Source organism: Hyperolius riggenbachi, chromosome 5, assembly GCF_040937935.1.
Source record: "Hyperolius riggenbachi isolate aHypRig1 chromosome 5, aHypRig1.pri, whole genome shotgun sequence".
NCBI lineage: Eukaryota > Metazoa > Chordata > Amphibia > Anura > Hyperoliidae > Hyperolius > Hyperolius riggenbachi.
This window is the reverse complement of record NC_090650.1, coordinates 203,725,572-203,747,223: the sequence shown is the minus strand read 5'-3', so window position 1 is coordinate 203,747,223 and position 21,652 is coordinate 203,725,572. Positions and strand designations below refer to the sequence as shown.

The window sequence follows — 21,652 nt, the reverse complement described above, 5'->3', positions numbered from 1 at the left end:
TTATACTCAAGACCAACAGCTCGCATCAAAGTAAACGGGATTCTTTCGGGCCCTCTAGAAATAAAAAATGGCACCCGCCAGGGATGCCCATTGACCCCCCTAATATTTGCCCTGGCATTAGAGCCATTTCTCTGTCAGATTAGGGCAGATGAGAATATCAGAGGTATTCTAGTGGGTAAAACGGAACATAAAATTGCAGCTTATGCAGTTGACCTGCTCTTCTTTTTAACCAGCCCAATAACGTCTCTGCCCAATTTGATGTCTGCATTCAACCGATTTGGGGCGATATCATACTTTAAAATAAACACAGACAAATGCGAAGCATATAACGTAGGACTTAAAGAAGAAATCAGAATACAATTAGAACAAAATTTCCCTTTTAAGTGGAAACACCAACACATAAAATATGTGGGAACCAACATATCTGACTCTCTGGGCGATATCTTTAGAAATAACTTCCCTCCACTCCTAAAGACTCTAGAATCAGACTTGAAGAAATGGGACCTACCCCAATTGTCATGGTTGGGTAGAGTGGCAGTGATAAAAATGAATCTGATGCCAAGGCTGCTGTACCTCTTCTAGACCCTCCCAGTGCCTATCCCGACATCTTTCTTGCACCAAGCCCAGTCCATTTTTAATAAATACATCTGGAAAAAAAAGCCTCCCAGAATAAAACGGGATATCATGTACAAACCAAAGCAGGATGGAGGCCTGGCAGTGCCCAATGTAGCATACTACTGCTATGCGGCAGTGCTTACTAGAGCAGTAGACTGGGCGAGGCATAGCTCGCTCAAACAGTGGGTCAAATTAGAAAACGATCTCTCTCCTAACCAACTCACCTCCTGTTTGTGGACAGCTCATGATAACCGTGCTACCCAGAATTTGCCTCCATTGTCTGCTAGAACCATACAAATTTTCCTTAAACTACGAAACTCGTTGGGATTGTCTCCTTGGTCCTCCCCACTGCTACCGTTAATTGACAACCCGGAACTCCCAGTAGATAGCGGAGCTCACATGCATAGAGACTGGAAAGAACTTAGGTCATTAAAACTGGCGGACATCCAGGCAAATGAGACATGGCGGTCCCTTGAGGAATTTAGAGTGAGTAAGGGTAGGCCGGGGTTGGACTGATGGGGCTACTTTCAGATAAGACACCTCCTGAGGCACCTAAGGATAACGCCTGGGGGCGTGGCCTGCATGGCAAACTGAGAGGACGCATGGCGCTGAGCTCCGCTGCCCTTATCTGATTTAACTCACTGCTACTAGTACAAGACGACAGCTATCCAGACTAAACTCTTCAAATAGCTTCTAACAGCTACCCTCGACAAACTGGCCGAATTGAGCGACTCTCCGGTGCAGGGATCGGAAGATATAGTCCCTCCCAGAGCAGCCTGGGACCCAGCGCCTGGCCCGACTAAGAGTGACCTGCTTCCACCGCGCCCTTCTCCATACGGCCTTCCCATGGCACAACGTAACAAAAGCAACAAGGAGAAAGGGGACCATAAAAAATCCCCTGAACAACATCCTCCAAGCACGCCGAGCACAAGCAAATCACGGCAGAAACAAGACAAAGAACCGTTTGTGGAGGAGGAGGCAGAGGGGACAGACGGACCTCCGCCATATGTAGAGGGCATCATGGCAGCCATAAAATCGTGCCAGGCTGCACTAACTCTAAAAATAGAGCATGTAGAGACCAGCATGGGCCTAATACGACAGGACATGTCAAACATCAGAGGTCGACTTACCGAGCTGGAGCAGCGCACCTCAAATAATGAAGACCGGGTGGCAGAACACCAGCGACAGGTCCCAGACATGCTTAAACGGATCAAAACCCTTGAAGACAGGGCAGAAGACTCCGAGAATCGAAACCGAAGGAACAATCTTCGTCTCCTGGGGCTCCCAGAGGGTAGAGAAGGAAGAGATGTCCCGGCATTCGTAGAAGCCCTTCTCCGACAACTCCTGCCAGAGGAAACTTTTTCTTCACATTTTGTGGTGGAGAGAGCACACCGAATGCCAGGCAAGCAGGGTCCTCCTGGGGCACCACCTCGAGTGCTCATCTTTAAAATCCTGAATTATAAGGACAGAGACGCCATCTTGACAGCAGCCCGAGAGGCAGGGGAACTAACTCTGGAGAACTCCCGGTTAATGCTGTTCCCTGATTATTCCACGGCCACTCAAAAGCTGAGGAAAACTTTTATACAAGCTAAAACGAAGCTCAGGGAGCGTAACATAGAATACTCTATGGTATTCCCTGCAAAGTTGCGAATACAGCACGGCGATCAAGTTCATTTTTTTGAGAAGCCTGGAGAGGTATTTGAATGGCTGGACAAAAATCCGGATCGCTCTAAGTAATGCTTTATTTTGGGTATGCACCTGATGTTCTCAACAACCCGTAAGTACTGAATTTAACATGGAACTCTGATGTTGTGTCGGAGGTTTAGCTTTGCCCGCTCTGCTCTCCTCCTCGGCCACTGACATTCTTCTTGTCTTTCCCCCCCCCCCCCCCTCCCCTACCCTCTATTTGGTTGGAACATGGCGTTCAGAGGGAAAGCTAAAGTACGGCATAGGCTCTTCCTTTATATGGACCACCATACCGGTGTAGTGGAACCCGGCACTAATGTCTTAAGGACAGCACTCTGCCTCGTGCCTAACTGATTAATCCTTCACATAGATAATTCGGACTATCGCTATGATCACTCCCTCTTCCTCAGCTGATACATCTTTATTTTTCATATTGGAATGACTTTTACTTATTACAAAGAATATCTATCTCCCATGGAGAGTGTGGAATATACGCTGAGCGGGAAAGGATACTAAAATGGCGGCAGAGCGTGAACTGTGATACTACGCAACCACAATGACTGCATGCCCTGAATGTATCCAATATCCCTGCATGACACTGAATGATGGTCACCTCCTCCTTAGACGCTAATATGGCCCTTATGAGGTCTGTGGCGACCCATATAATACTAATGTAGGGGATGAAGAAGCACCTGATGCCAAAAAACGGAGATCTTTTATGCCAATTTAGCACTGTTAATTTTGTTGTATGTAGTATATTGCGACTCTAGCATGTTGATATATGAAGATATCTATGATTAACGAAGGGAAGAGATAGAGGGTCAATGAGCAGAATGCATAAATGGATAACTGTTTAAATGGTGGACACACGAGCTGGGGTATAGGAACGTAGAGCTGCTCTGTTCATGCGCCTCAGAGACGGTTGGGTCTTAGCTCTAATACATGGCTTCAGTGGTGCGCCGGGAAAGAGTCTTCTGCCGTGACTCTGTGCTATACTAACACCTCGACAATCAGCTCACAGCTCAACGAGCTCACGGGCACCCTTAATAGAGGTAGGATGGGAAATACTGCGCAGAGGCATAGTACAATATTGCATAAATGCTGTTAATATGAAAGGAGACATTATAGGTGCACTTTTTTCAATGTTCCTGCTAATGATGGGGTGTTGAACGGGAAGGGCTATACTAATATATATCTGCAGTTCTCTGTATGTTCACTGTCATACCAATACCTGCTCTAATAGCAGAACAAATAGCTTAAGACAGGGGTTCTCAAACTGGGTGCCGCGGCACCCTGGTGTGCCTCGGGCACATTTCAGGGGTGCCTCGGCATGCATCGCCATCCTTTATGCAATACCATCAGATAATGCAACCGTGCATTGATATACAATGTGGCTGCATTACCTGCTAGTTAACCTTTAGTCCCCGCAACCATGGTTGAAGTTGAACATGAAAGGAACTGCGGTGCCTAATAAGCATCACTAGCTACTTGGAGTGGGTCATCGCCTGATAAGGGTCATAATGGCATTTCGGTAGTTGTTTTTGCCGAGGGGTGCCTTGAAAAGATTTCAAAGCCATCAAGGGTGCCTTCACCCAAAAAAGTTTGGTAACCACTGGCTTAAGAGAACGGAATATACTAAAATTCCTGCTCGTACTGTCTACTGCTGCACTCTTAAAGATAGGAACTATTGTCTGCATGAACGCCCACTAGAGGGAGACATAACCTAAGGATAGAGCCAAACTGCCTGCTTACACTGAACTAATGTCTGGGTTTTCTCTTCTGTCGCTATGTAAACTTTCGGTCACACTCATGGGGGTGGGATGGGGGGGGGGGGGGGCACGGTGGAGGAGGGGTGGAACTAATAGCTGATTCTCCTATCTAAACTAACATATTCACCTTTCGGCTAAACTTCAGTTATGAACTCTTGTCCTGAGGGCGGAGGGAGGGACTGAGATGGCTAATACGCTATGTACAGATTTCGGGGACACCGGGGGTGGATTTTGTGTGGACCGGTGTGGGGCTTAACCTGGTTGGAAGCATGCCCTTTCCCCCCCCCCCCCCCCCCCTTTTTTTGCTCACGCTCCTCTTTTAAATTTAAAGAAATACGCGTATCACTAATGTGATGTGACACAGCATGAAGAATATCAGGGGACAGCCCTATACGGTGGCTGTTGCACTGTTTTCATCTCCGGTCTCCTTGATGTAGTTAGTCAGGCTGTCTTGACCGTCCCATTGATCACGGGTACAACAAATGAACATGGATGCAGAGATACATGCATCAGGTGCTCTTTATGGGAACGATGCCTTCAACTGTTTCACCTTGTTTAGTTTTAAAACCTGTTTAATGTTATACTAGTTACATATAAAATTTTCCCCCAACCACGGTTGGGAGTAAGATTGGGCAGCGGAGCCCACAGCCAAGGGGAGCTACCCCCAGACAACGAACAGAGCAGATTAGTAATCACACGTGCTGATTAAGGTTAGGGTGTTTTGGGAATAAATATCCCTTGTTGGGATATAGGGTGGGAAGTGTTATAACATGATTGATGTACTGTTTTTTGGGGATAAGGGGCTCTTTAACCAGGTCTTGCCTTGCACAGGATTTTCTATGTACTGCAATAACCACTTATGTATTCTCATGCGCACTCATAATGACAATGAAAGGTGATTGTAAAGTTCTATCGTGGAATGTAAGAGGGCTTAACGACAAATTTAAAAGATCTCTAGTTTTTAATTACCTCAAGCAGCATCAACCTGATGTCTGCATACTACAGGAGACTCACTTAACTGGTAGTCGAGTCCTAGCTCTAAAAAAGCCCTGGGTGGGTAGTTGCTACCACGCTACTTATTCCTCATACTCCAGAGGAGTGAGTGTCTTGGTGCGTAGAACACTCCCATTTCAACTTCTGCATCTTAAATTAGACACACAGGGAAGATACGTTGCTATGCATGCACTGATACATATGCAAGATATCCTGATCGTGGGTATATATATACCGCCCCCTGCTACAACAACTATCTTAGATAATTTAGCTCCTCTAATTGCAGAATGGGCTCCGGAAAAAATTATACTAACAGGAGATTTTAATATGGTACTGCAACCGCAGGATAGACAGAAACCTAACTTAAAAGAACCCAAGGAACTCAAAAATTGGGTAGACAGTATGGGATTTGTTGATATATGGAAGTGGAGGTGCCCAGACCTTCCTGGATACACGTGCCATTCGGCTTCACATAAAACTCTATCACGAATAGACTTGGTCCTGGCTTCCAACTCCTCATTGCCTATTATACACTCCATACAGCGTCTCCCATGGGCCCTTTCTGACCATGCGCCCCTCTTAACTACATTAACACTTAGACAACACTCCTCCTGTAAACCATGGAGATTATACGGTTATTGGATTCATGATCAGATAATCCAGGAGAAAATCCCATCGGCTATCGCTCAGTTCTGGTCCACTAACAAAGACTCTGCTGATAAACCAATAGTATGGGACACGTTTAAAGCTTATATGAGAGGGGAGTATATGGTGCAAATTAAACACTGTAAGAAGGCTAGACTTCTAGAACTTCAAACAGCAGAAAACAGGGTCAAGGACACCGAAATCCTGTATTTGGTAAGGCCCGACCGAGCCACATACTCAGATTGGCAATTGGCCATTACTAATCTTAAAATCCTTCATGTAGACTCAACTAAAAAGGCTGACCTTTGCCAAAAACAGAGAGTATTCGAATATGGGGACAAGTGTGGGAAAATGTTGGCATGGATTACCAAGGAACATAACCCTGCAGTGACTATCCCTGCTATTAATGCAGGATCGGGTAACGTTATAACTAGCGCTGAGGAGATAAACGAAGAGTTTACTAAATACTATACCAAATTATACACCACCAGATATAATTCCCCAACTCAGGAACTACATGACTACCTTTCAACTATTTCACTTCCAGAACTTTCTGAAGAACACAAAAAACTCCTTGATCTTCCGATCTCCTCAGACGAAATAGCTAACGCAATAGCGACGTTAAAACCTAACAAAACCCCGGGAATGGATGGGATACCATCTGAATTTTATAAACAGCACTCTGAAACACTTATCCCATTTCTCCATGACTTATTTAGGGACCCAGATGGTGTTCAATCTCTGCCTGAGTCCATGAGAGAGGCACTAATAGTTGTCATCCCCAAGGAGGGAAGGGATCCGTTGTTATGCTCGTCTTATAGACCTATTTCCTTAATCAACATGGATGCAAAAATACTTGCCAAAATTTTAGCCAATCGGCTCAAGCCATTACTGGACTGCATCATACATCCAGATCAAACAGGGTTCATGCCTGGGAGAGGGACGGACATAAATCTTCGGAGGCTGTTTGTCAATCTCTCAACAAAACATGATAACTCTGGATGTAGGGTGATAGCCTCACTAGATTCAGAAAAGGCTTTCGACTCTGTGGAGTGGCAATATCTGTGGTTGCTGCTCCAAAAGTTTGGTGTGGGACCTAAATTCCTAAGGTGGGTTCAATTACTGTATGCCACTCCCAGAGCGAGAGTTCTCACTAATGGAGTAGTGTCCAATGCATTTAATCTAAGCAGGGGCACAAGACAAGGCTGTCCTCTATCCCCCTTTTTATTTGCGCTGGCCATCGAGCCACTTGCATCTGTGATACGAGCAACAGATGAAATCCAAGGCCTGCGGATCGGTAACTTGACCGAAAAGATTGCATTGTACGCGGACGATCTCCTTCTCTTCCTTGGGGATGCCAATAACTCGCTGACGACTCTGTTAACAGTCATGGACAAATTTGGGAAATATTCCGGTTTAAAGATAAACTGGGGAAAGTCCTCACTATTTTCAATAGACCCAGACGCTAAAAAAACTGCTGCACACAATCCCCTACAATGGGTATCCACGTTTAAATACCTTGGGATATATATTAAATACCCGCTAAAAGAGTATCTTAGAATTAATCTTAACCCAATTATAGAATCGTTGGACAAAAAATGTCATACTTGGGCCAAATTGCCGCTGACGGTAATGGGGAGATCTAACCTTATTAAAATGCTATACCTACCACGTTTCCTATATGTCTTTAGACAAACACCAGTGTGGATCCCTAATTTAATCTTTAAAAGAATTAATAAAATACTAACAAATTTCCTATGGGCGGGAGGAATTCCACGTATCTCTCTCACCTCTCTTCAGCTTCCTACCTCCCTTGGGGGTATGGCCCTTCCCAACTTTAAATTATACTTCTGGGCAGCAGCACTCGTAACCATCAGATGGTGGTTCGCTCAAGATCACAGGAACACGGCCTCTATTCTAGAGGCGGCGACGGTGGGGTCACTTGAGGGACTTTCCCTTCTACCATTTAGAGGGGCTAAAGCACTTGCTGACTTACCAGACCCTATGATTCTTACCATCAAAGTTTGGGATGCTGCTAGTAAAAGGTACCAACAACCAGATGTATATTCACCCTTTACTCCCTTGTGGTGCAACCCTCAGCTGACACACTTTCAATACATACCTGACCCTATTCAATGGTCCAGATTTGGTATCAAATGGCTAAAACATATTGTTACGGAAGGGCAGTTGTCCTCCTTTGATATGTTAAAACAAGAATTCTCCCTAACAAACAAAATGTTTTTTCGATACATCCAAGTAAGACATGCAGCGAATGCACAGTTTCCTAGGAACATTGTACTAAAATCAGATCCACTAGAAGCCCTTCTGTTGCAAAAACACCTAGATTCCCCCCTGTCTGCAATATATTCTACTATACTCGATACCTCGACTCCCAGAGTAGCTAAAGCACTCCAAGAATGGCAAAGCGATATACCTGGTTTGGAGGAGTCTGAGTGGAGGGACATGTTAGAAGACACGGGATCTTATCTTATCTCCATAAAAGATAGATTAGTCCAACTAAAATTTCTCTATAGAATATATTTTACCCCTCATCGCCTGGCACAGATGTATCCAGGGAGGTCAGACAAGTGCCCCAGGTGCGACCAAGGTCAAGCAAACTTTATACATATGGTATGGTCGTGCCCTCACATACAGGCATACTGGAATCAAATAAACAACTTTCTTCAGAAAATCTTTGAAAGACCGATTACCCTTAGTCCTAAAACACATTTACTAGGAATCGCAGGTGATATAGTTCCCAATAGGAGACTGCTGACACTTTGGGATCTCCTATGCTATTATGCCAGAAAAACTACTATTACCTACTGGATTAGACAGGGTCCTCCAACAATAAAAGAATGGATCACAATGGTCAACGCTGCCTTACCATTTTATAAATTAACGTACATTCAAAGGAAGTGCCCTCTTAAATTTGAGAGTATTTGGATTCCATGGATAGAACACCTCAAAAACCAAGGTATTGACTATGATTCACAGAACTAGTGCATTTTACAATAAAAAACTTTGGTTATCTCTGATCATGCAAGCAAGACCGGGTGGGGTGGGGGGGAGGGATGTTGGGGTTCTTCAGGGGAATGTGTAATGTATGTTATTTGTTGTGCTTTAAAACAAAAAAGATTAAATAAAACTTATTTGTAAAAAAAAAGGATAACGCCTACACACTCGAGGTGCCTAACAAATTTTGAGGAATTATGCAATGGGTCAGATCCGATCGAGAAAACTCTATCTAAAATATACCTTATCCCGATATCACAGACAGATTATGAAGCACCCTTCTTTAAGACGTGGGAAGGAGAATTGGGACGCACCTTCTCTGAGGCCCAAAGGGGAAAAATGTGTTTGTATGCTCATAAGACCTCTACGTCCAGCAAAATTCAAGAAACCAATTATAAAATCCTCTCACAGTGGTATTATACACCCCACAAACTTCATAAAATATATCCAGAAACAAATGAAAAATGCTGGAGATGTGGGAGCGCTCAAGGTACCCTGACGCATATTCTTTGGTCATGCCCCACCCTGAAAAACTTTTGGAAAAAAGTGGAGCGGTTATTAAAACATGTCACTAATCGCAGCACGCCCTTCACACCAGAATTCTATCTCCTTCACTGTAATGATTGGTCTAAGAGCATACAAGCGATCAGTGGTCCGACATATCCTGAATGCAGCCAAGAGGGTAATAGTCAGGAGATGGCGAGATACTAACCCCCCAGGATCCTCAGAGTTGGTAAAAGAGATAGATCACATTCAAATAATGGAAGATCTAACACTTACAACAATGGATAGAACGGAGGTGCTTAAAAAGACTTGGGCATTTTGGTCAATGTTTAGGGAATCAGTCGAATTTGTGGGGATTTTGGAGGGTAGTGCTAATTGAACTGAGGAAAAACTAGTCAATTTATACAGTGATATGCATAGGGAGTTGACAAGATAGTGAACTAATAACTTTTTGATTAATAGCTTATATGGGGGGGGGGGGGGGTCGCTGGACGAGAGACCGTGTCTGACCCAGACATGAGAGGACCACAATATGTGGCAGAAAGAAGAGATATGAGCTTTCAAATGTCTGGGAGATGTTTAATTGCTCTTAAGAGCTAATATGTTATGTTCATACATTAGTTTACAATCTTTTCATTTGGGTCTGGCGTACCTAGACCTGAATATAAGATAGCATTAAAATAAAAGGAGGAAGCGACAATAATAATCGAGTGAAGGGTACTATCAAATTCTTGCTATATTTATAATACACATGTGAAATTGGAGCTGCGTCCCCTGATGTACACCTTTCTCACTATGGACTCTCCGATACTTAATATGTAAGTCTTGTATATTGAAGTTTGTATTCGGATGCCATGTTTAATGCTTTCTACAAATAAATAAAGAATCTGAAAAAAAAATAGAAGCCATATAACTGTAAAAAAAACACTTTTCTTGCTACTAATGTTCTATTAATTATCTGTACTACATATACAATTCATTATATCAAAGTTTTTTATTTTTCGCTTCAGTGTCACTTTAAGTGAGCAGTACTTTCCACCATCACTATGGGCTTGATTCACAAAGCGGTGCTAACCTACTTAGCACGTCTAAAGTCTTTAGACGTGCTAACCAGGGTGCTAAGTAGGTTAGCACCGGATTTCTCAATCAGATCACGTGCAAAGTTTTGCGCAAAGTCCTATGTGCGCGCTAAGTCCCATAGGCTTTAATAGGCGCTCTGTGCAGTGCGCACGTACAGTTTTGCGCGCATAAAGTTTTACGCGCGAAAAGCTCGTTTAGACGTGCTAAGGGGGTTTTCACAGGCGTGCTAACAGTTAGCACCGCTTTGTGAATCAAGCCCCTTGTATGCTCATGCTGCAACTCTCTCTCTCCCTCCCCCCTAGAAAAGGAGAAAAACAGAGACATAACAATCTAGTGTTACAAGCTAACATACACATTATTAGTATTAGATTACCATATTTGGTAGTAATCAAATGCTGATTCGTTATTCTGACAAGCAAAAAATGAAGTTATTAGAAATGACAAACATTTGCAACTTACAATTCGTCCATCACCGCTCCCAATGTCAACCAGTTGTCCACTTCTAGACTGAAGCATTTTTACTACATTTTTCACCTGAATGCTTGTTGCAGGAACATAGGGCAGACATATTTTTCTAAAGGCAGGAGTAACAAATGGAGTGGCGATAGCATACAATGCCAGCAAAGTCCCCCCAATAACACCAGTGGCAACAAGTCCCCATTTGTTTGGTTTTTGACCAGTGCTAACATTCAGAAATAGGCCTTCTTCTACCGTACCATCCTTCACATTTGTTTCAGACATCAGTGAGAATCTGCAACCGAAAGTACGGAGAACGGTTACTGATAATAGTTCTAGTTTGCAATGTTAATTAAAACATGGCTGCTTTGCAAATGAAGACAGGACAAATTAAATACATTTATATTTTGTACAGTGCCCATCAAGATTGATATTAAACACAAAATAGAATGTATAATAACCAAGTTTAGGGTGGAGCGTTACAAGTTGTTGCCCTCTACAGAGTTTGCTTACAATTCACTTTTCACCAGTCAGACTCCTTTCTTCACATACCATACATCTACGCTGCGTGAACTAAATACAGATCATGCCCAGGGCGGTTCTCTCATGAAACAAGGAGAAACATTTGCATCAGACCAGAGATTACAGGGGCAGCATGTTTGTACTGTGTCTTTACACAAACAGCATGCAGTCAGAGTAGGAGGAGAAGCACGAGGAGAGAGAGGTGAAGAGGTCATCATTGGGGAAAAGCAGCTTGTTGCACTGTGTGAGGAGTCTGACAGTGAGTGGGGGGGGGGGGAAGCAGGAGAGGGTGAGCAGTTTGTTTGTCACAGACTGATAGCCAGCCAGCGTGCTATTGTGATGAGCTGCAGCATGTCATGTACGAACATTAAATGACACAGAGTAAATTGTCGGGCTCTGTGCGACCATTCCAAATCGGGTGGGGTGTGCATTCTCACAACACTAGAACCGGCCCTGGGCATGCCATTACTAAAGTACAAGAGTGACTTGTATTCATCATTCAGAAATCAAATTTTGCATCAGTGCTACACCATAGCTACTGCCATTGCCAGTCCAGTTCCCAGTGCTTTAGGAACTGAACAATCTGTATTTAGTTCATGCACGATTTATTTAAATAGGTGGGATTTACAACCATGAAAATATTGGTTAGGAAACAGGAAGTATAGGATCAATATGGTGCAGTAGGTGTTCTTAAACTTGTGTGTTTTAAAGTGAACCTGAACCGAGTATAATTATTTAAAATATACATATGATGTACCTTTACATATTTACTTTGCTGTCAGTTCCTTTTGTCAGAACTGATATATATCAGTTGCTGTCACATATAACTGAAAGGAAAACTGATGAGCAAGGTAAAGTCCATGTTTCCCTACGGCTCAAGTGGGCGACCAGGAAGCTGTAATGGGGTAAATGCCATTTTCAAAATAGATGACAGAGAATTCCATTGATCACAGTGGACGAACAGGAGGCAGGAGAGGAAAAAGAGATTGATGAGTAGACCACATGGAAGGTAAGTGGAGATGGCCCGAACAGTTCGCCGGCAAGCAGTATCCTACGAACATTGGCCTGTTCACCATTCACGTTAAACACAATTTAAAAAAAAATGTTCGCATTTTCCTATAGACTTTAATGGCAGGCGAGCGGCTGCTGACTTAACGTTAATAGCATGCTAAAAACACCAAATTTGCAGGGTATATGGATGGGGACAGTGGGTACAAGAGGGAAAAAAATTCAAAAATACCTTATAGTTGAGAAAATCGATTTTAAAGTTTCATAGGAAAAAAAGTATACATTTAAATGCGGTAAATAACAGATAATGTAGCAAACCTAACAGTAGTGTAAATTTATATAAAAAGAAAGAGCAATGAATTTCATGACAGGGTTTCCAGGGGGTCTGTACGCAGTGCATACGGACCCCCTGGAAACCACTCCGGAGTTGCAACGCTTTGGCCAGTTTCTGGGGGGGCTCAGCGCACCTCTGATTGTAGGCCATTCGGAGGCGGCCTGGTAATGCGCTGATCCACCTTTTGTGCAATTTTCAATTTTAGATTTTACTTGGTAGCGCACCCAGGCCATGCATATGCATAGGTTAGGATTTAGTTAGTGTTAGGTCCCCTCCCATAGGGGGATGACTTCTCCGCAGTGGGAGGGACGAGTACTTAACAAGTTGCATGCAAGCTGTTACAGGAAACCAACATCCTCCAGTGGTAGACAGGTTATGTGTACGCTAGGTGTGTATTTTATCCCACAAGTGGGTGTTACAATCTGCATCTGCTGGTAAATTCCTGCATGAACTAACTTTGCTTCACCAGCAGATGTCACCAGCCTCCTCCATGAATTTACAACCTGAACTTTCCTCTGCCCACCAGCAGAGGGCGGACTGTCACATGGTCTTTCAGCATGCCATTTAAGCCACACCTGTAAACTAACTAGTTGCTAGCTCTTTGTTCCTGGTTCTAGCCATCCTGCCCTGAGTTCCCTGTTCCTGGTTATATTGTTACTTTATTCCCTGCTCTATTGATCTCCCGGTTTGACCTTGTGCTTTGTATCTCCGACTATTCTTTGCCTAGCGATTACTGTACTGTTTGATCTCCTGTGTATGACCTATGCTTGCTGACTATCCGTGTGTCTCCTCCTCGATTGTTAATCCTGTATATATATATATATATATATATATATATATATATATATATATATATATATATATATATATATATATATTGTGCTTACTATTCTGGATCCAGGGTCTGTGTGCACACAAGTTCTATACACTGGACCTACTCTGCATAACTCGCTTTATGCAGAGAGGTCCTTGTATAAACCCTGATTTTCATACCTTTTTGTATGCTTATTGAATGTATCTACCTGTATTATTTGTTGCAGTGCATGTATGTGTGTAGAATACATTGCCTGCAAGTCAATGCTGATTGTTTCCATGCATGAGGGTAATGCACAGCATTACTTTATTTTCATTGAATAATAAATTCTTATTATTCCTTTACTCCTGGTTTTGTCAGTCTTTTCCTAAACAGTGACATCTCTGCCTGGTTGCGGGTTTGTGCGTTGGTTTCTGTTTGCTCCAGGTGCAGCGCACTAAACTCCATGCAAAACATAACAGTGGGGCTTGCACTCTCTTGCAGGTAGGCACTTATCTGTTTTTAAGTAGCGCTGTTCATTTCTTTGCTATGTACTAATTTAATTCATTTTTGGTCAGCTGCTCCCACTTAGCAGCCTTGCTTTTAGTGTGTATGCAGAGCTTCTGTTTGGGTTCAAGGTGCGTTTGCAGTTTCTGGGGGGGCTCAGCGCACCTCTGATTGTAGGCCATTCGGAGGCAGCCTGGTGATGCGCTGATCCACCTTTTGCGCAATATATGTATATATAAATGGGGCTCTTCCTCACCTCCAGTTCCCCAGGAGGAGGTGGGGGCGACGATTCCCTGGGAGAGGGTTCATGGTGGCATTTGGGAGTCCCCTTTAAAAAGGGGTCCCCAGATGCCAGCCCCTCTCCCAGGAGAAATGAGTATAGGGGTACCCCTTACCCATTTCCACAAAGGGCTAAATGAAATAAAAACACAACAACGAAAAAAAGTCCTTTATTAATCTTAATTAACCAGAAATATTTACCTGTACCTTTAAAAAAAAAAAAAGGTCCCACACCAATATCCTCTAATTTGCGACCTTCTGTTACATTGATTGAAGATTTCCACGCACCCAATGCCACACATCACCGCTCCTCTTGTACCCACTGTCCCCATCCATTTACCCTGCAAATTTGGTGTTTCTAGCATATAAGGGGGCTTTGCTGTTAACTGTTAAAGTCGGCAGCCATTCGGCTGCCATATAAGTCTATGGAGCCCACTGCGAACAGCCGGCTCACTAACTTTTGAGGAAAATTCTATGTTCGCGACATCTCTAAAGGTAAGTAGGACTTCAATAAAAAAAAAATAATAATAATAAATAAATAAAATAAAAAAAAAAAGATACAGTACCTCAGTAGGGGGAAGCCTCAGGATGGTCCAGGCGCTTTCACGGCCTCCCTATGCCTCTCCTGCCTTGGAATCCTCCAATCTTCAAATTTCAGGTCTGGTCCATTTTTGGCCTGTTCTGTCAGTTATACATCAGCTTTTCTGTCAGTATTAGCTGACTGGACCGGAGATGTACACCTTTTATGTGTGAACACATTCATAGAAACACATGCAAAATTGATGCCAACTGACAGGACTGGACACCTTTTTGTGAATGAACAGTTGTACTTTGATAAACTTAGTTCTAATGTACTTTGTTGCCTGTCCCAACTTCTTCTTAGTAGGACTTGTTTGAAAATCAGAATATGTTCTAAAGGGGTTATGTGTGTGTGGGGGGGGTTGAAAAAAAAAAAAAAAAAAAAATTACCTGGAGCTTCTACCGGCCCCGTGCAGCTGTAATGTCCCATGCCGTCCTCCTACAATCCTTCGTTCCCTGCCGCCGGTCCCGGTCTAATATTCGTCTATCAAGACGAATAGTGCTTGCTCCTGCACGTGTCATCGGGAGCTTATTGCACACGCACAGTACGAACCTGCGCAGTAAACTCCTGATGACGCACGCGGCCACGCATCTAGTTAGAAGCGCAATTAGACTGAGACCGGCGGCGGGGAACCGAGGATTGTAGGAGGACGGTGTGGGACATTACAAGCTGCAGGGGGTTGGTAGAAGCCCCAGGTAAGTATCCATTTATATTTTTAACCCCCTCCCCCCCCCCCCCCCCCCCCCCACACACACACACAGAACCCCTTTAAAGTCACATTCATTTGAAGGGTGTTAGGATGCTGAGATTCATATGTGCGTTCCACTTATAGTGACATGAGAGTACTGCATTCTAAGTGCTGTATTGCATTCTAGCTGTGTATTAATGTTATGTCTCAAAGTTTTGTTGTTGTTCATCTCACCATGAGGCTTGACAAAGATAGATAAATAGATAGAAAGATGAATAGAATCAAAGCCAAGTGGGTTGTATGTATCACTTTTATGCAGGGTGTTTTGAGATCCAAAATTCTTAAAGGGGCACTATGGTTAAATTCTTTGTTTTTGTCACTGTAATATTTATGGATGTACAGTGGGTTGCAAAAGTATTCCGCCCCCTTGAAGTTTTCCACATTTTGTCACATTACTGCCACAAACATGCATCAATTTCTATTAGAATTCCACGTGAAAGACCAATACAAAGTGGTGTACATGTGAGAAGTGGAACGAAAATCATACATGATTCCAAACATTTTTTACAAATAAATAACTGCAAAGTGGGGTGTGCGTAATTATTCGGCCCCCTGAGTCAATACTTTGTAGAACCACCTTTTGCTGCAATTACAGCTGCCAGTCTTTTAGGGTATGTCTCTACCAGCTTTGCACATCTAGAGACTGAAATCCTTGCCCATTCTTCTTTGCAAAACAGCTCCAGCTCCATCAGATTAGATGGACAGCGTTTGTGAACAGCAGATTTCAGATTTTGCCACAGATTCTTGATTGGATTTAGATCTGGACTTTGCCTGGGCCATTCTAACACATAGATATGTTTTGTTTTAAACCATTCCATTGTTGCCCTGGCTTTATGTTTAGGGTCATTGTCCTGCTGGAAGCTGAACCTCCGCCCCAGTCTCAAGTCTTTTGCAGTCTCCAAGAGGTTTTCTTCCAAGTTTGCCCTGTATTTAGCTCCATCCATCTTCCCATCAACTCTGACCAGCTTCCTGTCCCTGCTGAAGAGATGCACCTCCCGAGCATGATGCTGCCACCACCATATTTGACAGTGGGGATGGTGTGTTCAGAGTGATGTGCAGTGTTAGTTTTCCGCCACACATAGCGTTTTGCATTTTGGCCAAAAAGTTCCATTTTGGTCTCATCTGACCAGAGCACCTTCTTCCACATGGTTGCTGTGCCCCCACATGGCTTGTGGCAAACTGCAAACGGGACTTTGTATGCTTTCTGTTAACAATGCCTTTCTTCTTGCCACTCTTCCATAAAGGCCAACTTTGTACAGTGCATGACTAATAGTTGTCCTATGGACAGAGTCTCCCACTCTATTTAGTCATTAGCACTCATCAGGCAATGTCTATAGGCAACTGACTGCACTCAGATCAAAGGGGGCCGAATAATTGTGCACACACCACTTTGCAGTTATTTATTTGTAAAAAATGTTTGGAATCATGTATGATTTTCGTTCCACTTCTTATGTGTACACCACCTTGTGTTGGTCTTTCATGTGGAATTCCAATAAAATTGATTCATGTTTGTGGCAGTAATATGACAAAATGTGGAAAACTTCAAGGGGGCCGAATACTTTTGCAAACCACTGTATGTGGAGCGTAGGTAGTAACATGTAATGTGGTTGTAGAACTTTTTTTACACTGACAGCATCCTTGTATAGTTTTAGAGTCACGTCAGCATATTTACCTTACGGACGCAACTCAGGCTAATCCATTATGCTGTAGGAGGCATCTTTACCTGCTGTGTTAGATGCCGTTATTGTTCTCCCCTCTGGGCAGCGCTTATTGGATTTTTCCTTCAACTGTTCTTATGCACAATCGTGCAGTTACAGAGGTCACTCCATCTGCCGTAAAGAGCAGCTATTAGCCGCCGTGCAGACTGAGCCGCAACCTCCATCTATGCTGGGACGCAACTTCCGTGTGGAGAGGGACGCAGCCTCACTGATGACGCTGCCCGCCAAGGACCCCTGTAGCGAAGTTGGCAATGAAACTGACACCTATTGTCTGTTTCTTTGGCTACCAGACTTCGCTATTTGAAGTGCGCAGTGTAGCGGTGGCGGCACCATGATAGATTGTGCAGTTGAATAAGAACAGTTGAAGGAAAAATCCAATAAGCACTGCCCAGAGGGGAGAACAATAACGGCATCTAACACAGCAGGGAAAGATGCCTCCTACAGCATAATGGATTAGTCTGAGTCGCGTCAGTAAGGTAAATCTGCCAACGTGACTCTAAAACTATACAAGGATGCTGTCAGTGTAAAAAAATAAAAATTCTACAGCCACATTACATGTTACTACCTATGCTCCACATACATCCATAAATATTACAGTGACCAAAAAAAACAAAGAATTTAGCCATAGTGCCCCTTTAATTTTTCAGGCCCTCTTTAACGTTTATAAGTTAAATACAAAGTTAAATGTTTACATTATTTGCTTGGTGATAGTTACATCTGTATACTGTATGTAGGTGAAAAGAGAATCAAGCTGTTGTTTTCATGGAACAAGACAAGCCAGCACCATACTCCACTACAATATCAAACGTACCTCCGTCCTACAAACTACTGCATTAATATTCAGGCGTTTTCACTGTCACCCCGTCCACTAACATCAGACGACTTGCACTGCGTCTGTGACCTGGAAGGGCACAATGCTTTCCCACTAGCATTTCCATATCCATACTACTGTAATGTATTAGTCACTTCTTGCTCCACCCACCAAAGCCAGAGCAGAACCGCCCACCCCTGTCAGACCAAACCAAATTCTACGTTAGGGGTCCATTCTAACGCACCATTCACCTTACTGAAACATATTTGCAATTGGATCATGTAGTAGACAATTCTTGGAAGGGGCTAAACGATACATAAGAATCAATGGTGTTTGTGATTCATATTAGAACTCGCTATAAAGGAAAATATTATGTGGAACATTCCATTTAGACGCTTCCAGAAGCTGTGGGAAGAGAACGTTGGTTGCACATGCGCAGTGTGGAAGCCGGTGTGGCTCAGGGAAACGTGTGTCCTGTTGTCTGTAGAGATCCACACGCCACACCGTTACAATGTCTGCCCTGGGCACGTTGGCATTCGATGAGTATGGACGACCGTTTATTATTATCAAAGATCAAGACCGGAAGTCTCGCTTGTCAGGACTGGATGCTGTCAAGGTGAGGAGTTTGGCGGCCTCGTGCTGAGTTGTGTGAGGGGCGGCCTAGTCCGCTTACACTGTCATCAGCTGGCTCTCGGTAATAAGTGCTCTTTAATAGACAAGTGCTATTTTTTAAATAGGATCGGAAATATTCTAACATTTCGTTGATGAAATTATTACTCATAAATAGAAGAAAGCACTATGGTGGTGGGTCTCTGCTGAAACTGAGATGCCAATTGTACAGTAAATGCGTATAGCAGATACTGTGGACATGACGCAGGCTCTGGATTTCAAATAATTAATTTCTTAAACCTCATGTACACGGTACAATTTTCCGTGAGATTGGCTCTATTAGATAATTTCCAGCCGGTCCAATCGGATTGCATTCGATTTTGCAATAGATTTTGGGTACTTCTCAAAGCAAAATCTATTGCTAAATTGATTTGGCACAATTTGGATGTCTATACATGATGCAATTTCTTATTAGATCTATCTATCTGATGGAAAATTGTACTGTGTAGATGATGCTTTAGTCGCCATAGTTCCTGGGATTAGAAATGAACCTGTCTGATGAAAAAGCTAGGTTAACCGACTGTATTCAGGAGATTTCTATTAGTCATTTCTCTAATGCTTCAAACATAAACTAGAGGGATCTCGGTCACTTCTCTGTTATAGGGAACATGAAATGGCCATATTACAACAAAATATACATACCTGGGGCTTCCTCTGGCCTGATCACTCCCACACTGCCCTCTTCCAACTCCCTGTTCATCTGCAATTGGCCCCTGAAAGTCCTCCAGGACCAACTGCGCATGCACTCCTGCTGTGTTCACATTGCCTGGAGCATCATGTGCCTGCGCAGCACTACTGCGCAGAATGCTCCCAGCGGATATTATCAATCGCGCCATCAGCGGCTCGATTGATGAGTTAAAAAATGAATAGTGTATGCCCAGCATCAAACCCATTGTTCCTCCACTCATCCAATTACAACAGAACACACTGCTAGCAACTCCTCTATACTGAACTCTGCCATGTACTGTTATATGAAGGATGAAGCCTCCATCCTTGGGGCGACATTAATTGTGCACTAGTATTTACTTTAAAAGGACAACTGAAGTTAGAGTATAGAGGCTGCCATATTTATTTCCTTGTAAACTATACCAGTGGCCTGGCAGCCCTGCAATTCTATTTGGCTGCAGTAGTGTCTGAATAACACCAGAAGCAAGCATGCAGCTAATCTTGCCAGATCTGATGATAATGTCAGAAACACCTGATCTGCATAAGTTTGTTCAGGGTTTATGGCCAGAAGTATTACAGGAAGAGGATCAGCAGGACTGCATGGCAATTGGTATTGCTTATAAGGAAATAAGTATTGCAGCTTCCACATCCCTCTCACTTCAGTTGTCCTTTAACTTCTATGCAAGCTGTTGAGTTTTATGACGTGGAAAACTCGTGCAGTCCAGTGGGCTAGGTCTTCCACAGCCCCCCCCACACTGGGACAGAAAGGTGCTGTCTCTGGAGTTGCCCAGTCTACAGTGGCCACATTCTTGTTGGTATGATGGAGGCAAATAGCAGAGTTAACTGGTCAATCTTTGGATATACCTGCCACCACTACTTACAGGCTCAGTGGTTACTAAGTCCAAACTTGGCTAAAGGGTAAGACAAATCACTGAAATGATTACATCTGCTTGTCAGGTGAGACAACACAACTGTAGCCTACAAAAAAAGCAGGGGAGGAACTAGTCTTGCAGTTAAATCATGTCGTGAGTGGATGGACATTTACTGTCTGTGAAGTAATTTTACCTGAAAATTAACTTAATCTGGGAAGCTGCTAAGCTGAGTCAAAAGTTAACAGGGTTGTACCTTCTTTTTCTGTTGACTATAAATTGATGATCTATTCTTTCGTGGGGATGCAGGAGTTGTCAGTGCTGCCATCTGTAGATCAGCATGGTGGCATTAACTTTGCGTTCTCCCAGTTACTGTGTGAGTTTTGCAAGGTTAATTAGCTTGCTTACTAGCTCCGGTCCCGCCCCCCCCCCCCCCCCCAAAAAAAAAAGTTAAATATTTTTCTAGCAAGAAGTTTTAAATCAGGATGATACCATTTATATAGAAATAGTTAGAAACAATGTCTTGCCTTTCCACGTACTTGTCAACCAGTACTGAAACTTTGACAATGTGTTTTTGTTTTTTTTTCCAGTCTCATATTATGGCAGCCAAGGCAGTTGCAAACACCCTGAAAACATCCCTAGGACCTAATGGTAAGTTACAATCTAAAATAACTGTATTCCAAAATATGCATGTCAAAGGTAACTTGTAATTTGCAGTTTGGACAGCTGCAGCACTGTTCGCTTAAAGTGTACCTGAGCCGAAGCTTGGGTACAGCATCAAATCTAGTACCTAAACAAGAGGAGTAAAGCCTCTGAATTCTTATTTGGTGCTCTCTGTCTCTGGTCCTCTATTGTTTAGTGCATACCCTCTAAAGATTACAGATGGGAATGTCAGTAATCTGATCAGACCGCAATCGTCTTTAAGCAAGCAGGGGGCTGCACCTGTGCAAGTACGCCGCGGCTGCACCTGTGCGAGTACGCCACGGCTGCGCATTAAGCCAGAGCTGCACTAGCTGCTCTGTACCACTGTGCAGGCATGGCAATGCTCACATGGCTGTAGCACAGCCACGCTCATGACTAAAGAGAAGCGTGGCCTGGTCAGGGGGAGGGTCCTGGTGAGGAGGACACATAGGGAAGCCTTATTAGAATATAGAGCTTGGGGTTCTCTTTAAAGTGTGATTACATAAATATAGATACATAGAGTACAAGTCCTACTAAAAAAAAAATGGTCTCAGGTCCCTTTCTATTATTCTGCATTTAAATGTTGAACTAATGCTTCAGTCTATGCAAATTTAAGCAATAGAACAGCAAGATAAATATAGCCCAACGTTCTAAAAATTCTACTCAGACAAATTGAAGGAAAAACGTTGGGGGGGGGGGGACTG

The 21,652-nt window shown here is 43.4% G+C and overlaps 2 protein-coding genes across 3 annotated transcripts in view; one reads left to right on the top strand and one right to left on the bottom strand.

Moving 5' to 3' along the window:
* Positions 1–18,241, bottom strand: part of ATPSCKMT (ATP synthase c subunit lysine N-methyltransferase) — a 45,308-nt gene extending 27,067 nt beyond the window's left edge. The window contains exons 1-2 of the mRNA XM_068236594.1: positions 18,064–18,241; positions 10,767–11,058 (exon numbers count right to left, since the gene is read on the bottom strand). Coding sequence (XP_068092695.1) covers positions 10,767–11,048 — 282 coding nt within the window. The 5' untranslated portion in view covers positions 11,049–11,058; positions 18,064–18,241. The remainder of the gene's footprint in view (positions 1–10,766; positions 11,059–18,063) is intronic.
* Positions 18,242–18,476: 235 nt separating this feature from the next.
* Positions 18,477–21,652, top strand: part of CCT5 (chaperonin containing TCP1 subunit 5) — a 30,805-nt gene continuing 27,629 nt past the window's right edge. The window contains exons 1-2 of one of the 2 annotated variants that reach the window (XM_068236592.1): positions 18,477–18,679; positions 20,858–20,918. In XM_068236592.1, coding sequence (XP_068092693.1) covers positions 18,575–18,679; positions 20,858–20,918 — 166 coding nt within the window. In that variant the 5' untranslated portion in view covers positions 18,477–18,574. Of the gene's footprint in view, positions 18,680–18,713; positions 18,758–20,857; positions 20,919–21,652 lie in introns of those variants that run through there. The other variant, XM_068236593.1, reaches the window with a different exon arrangement.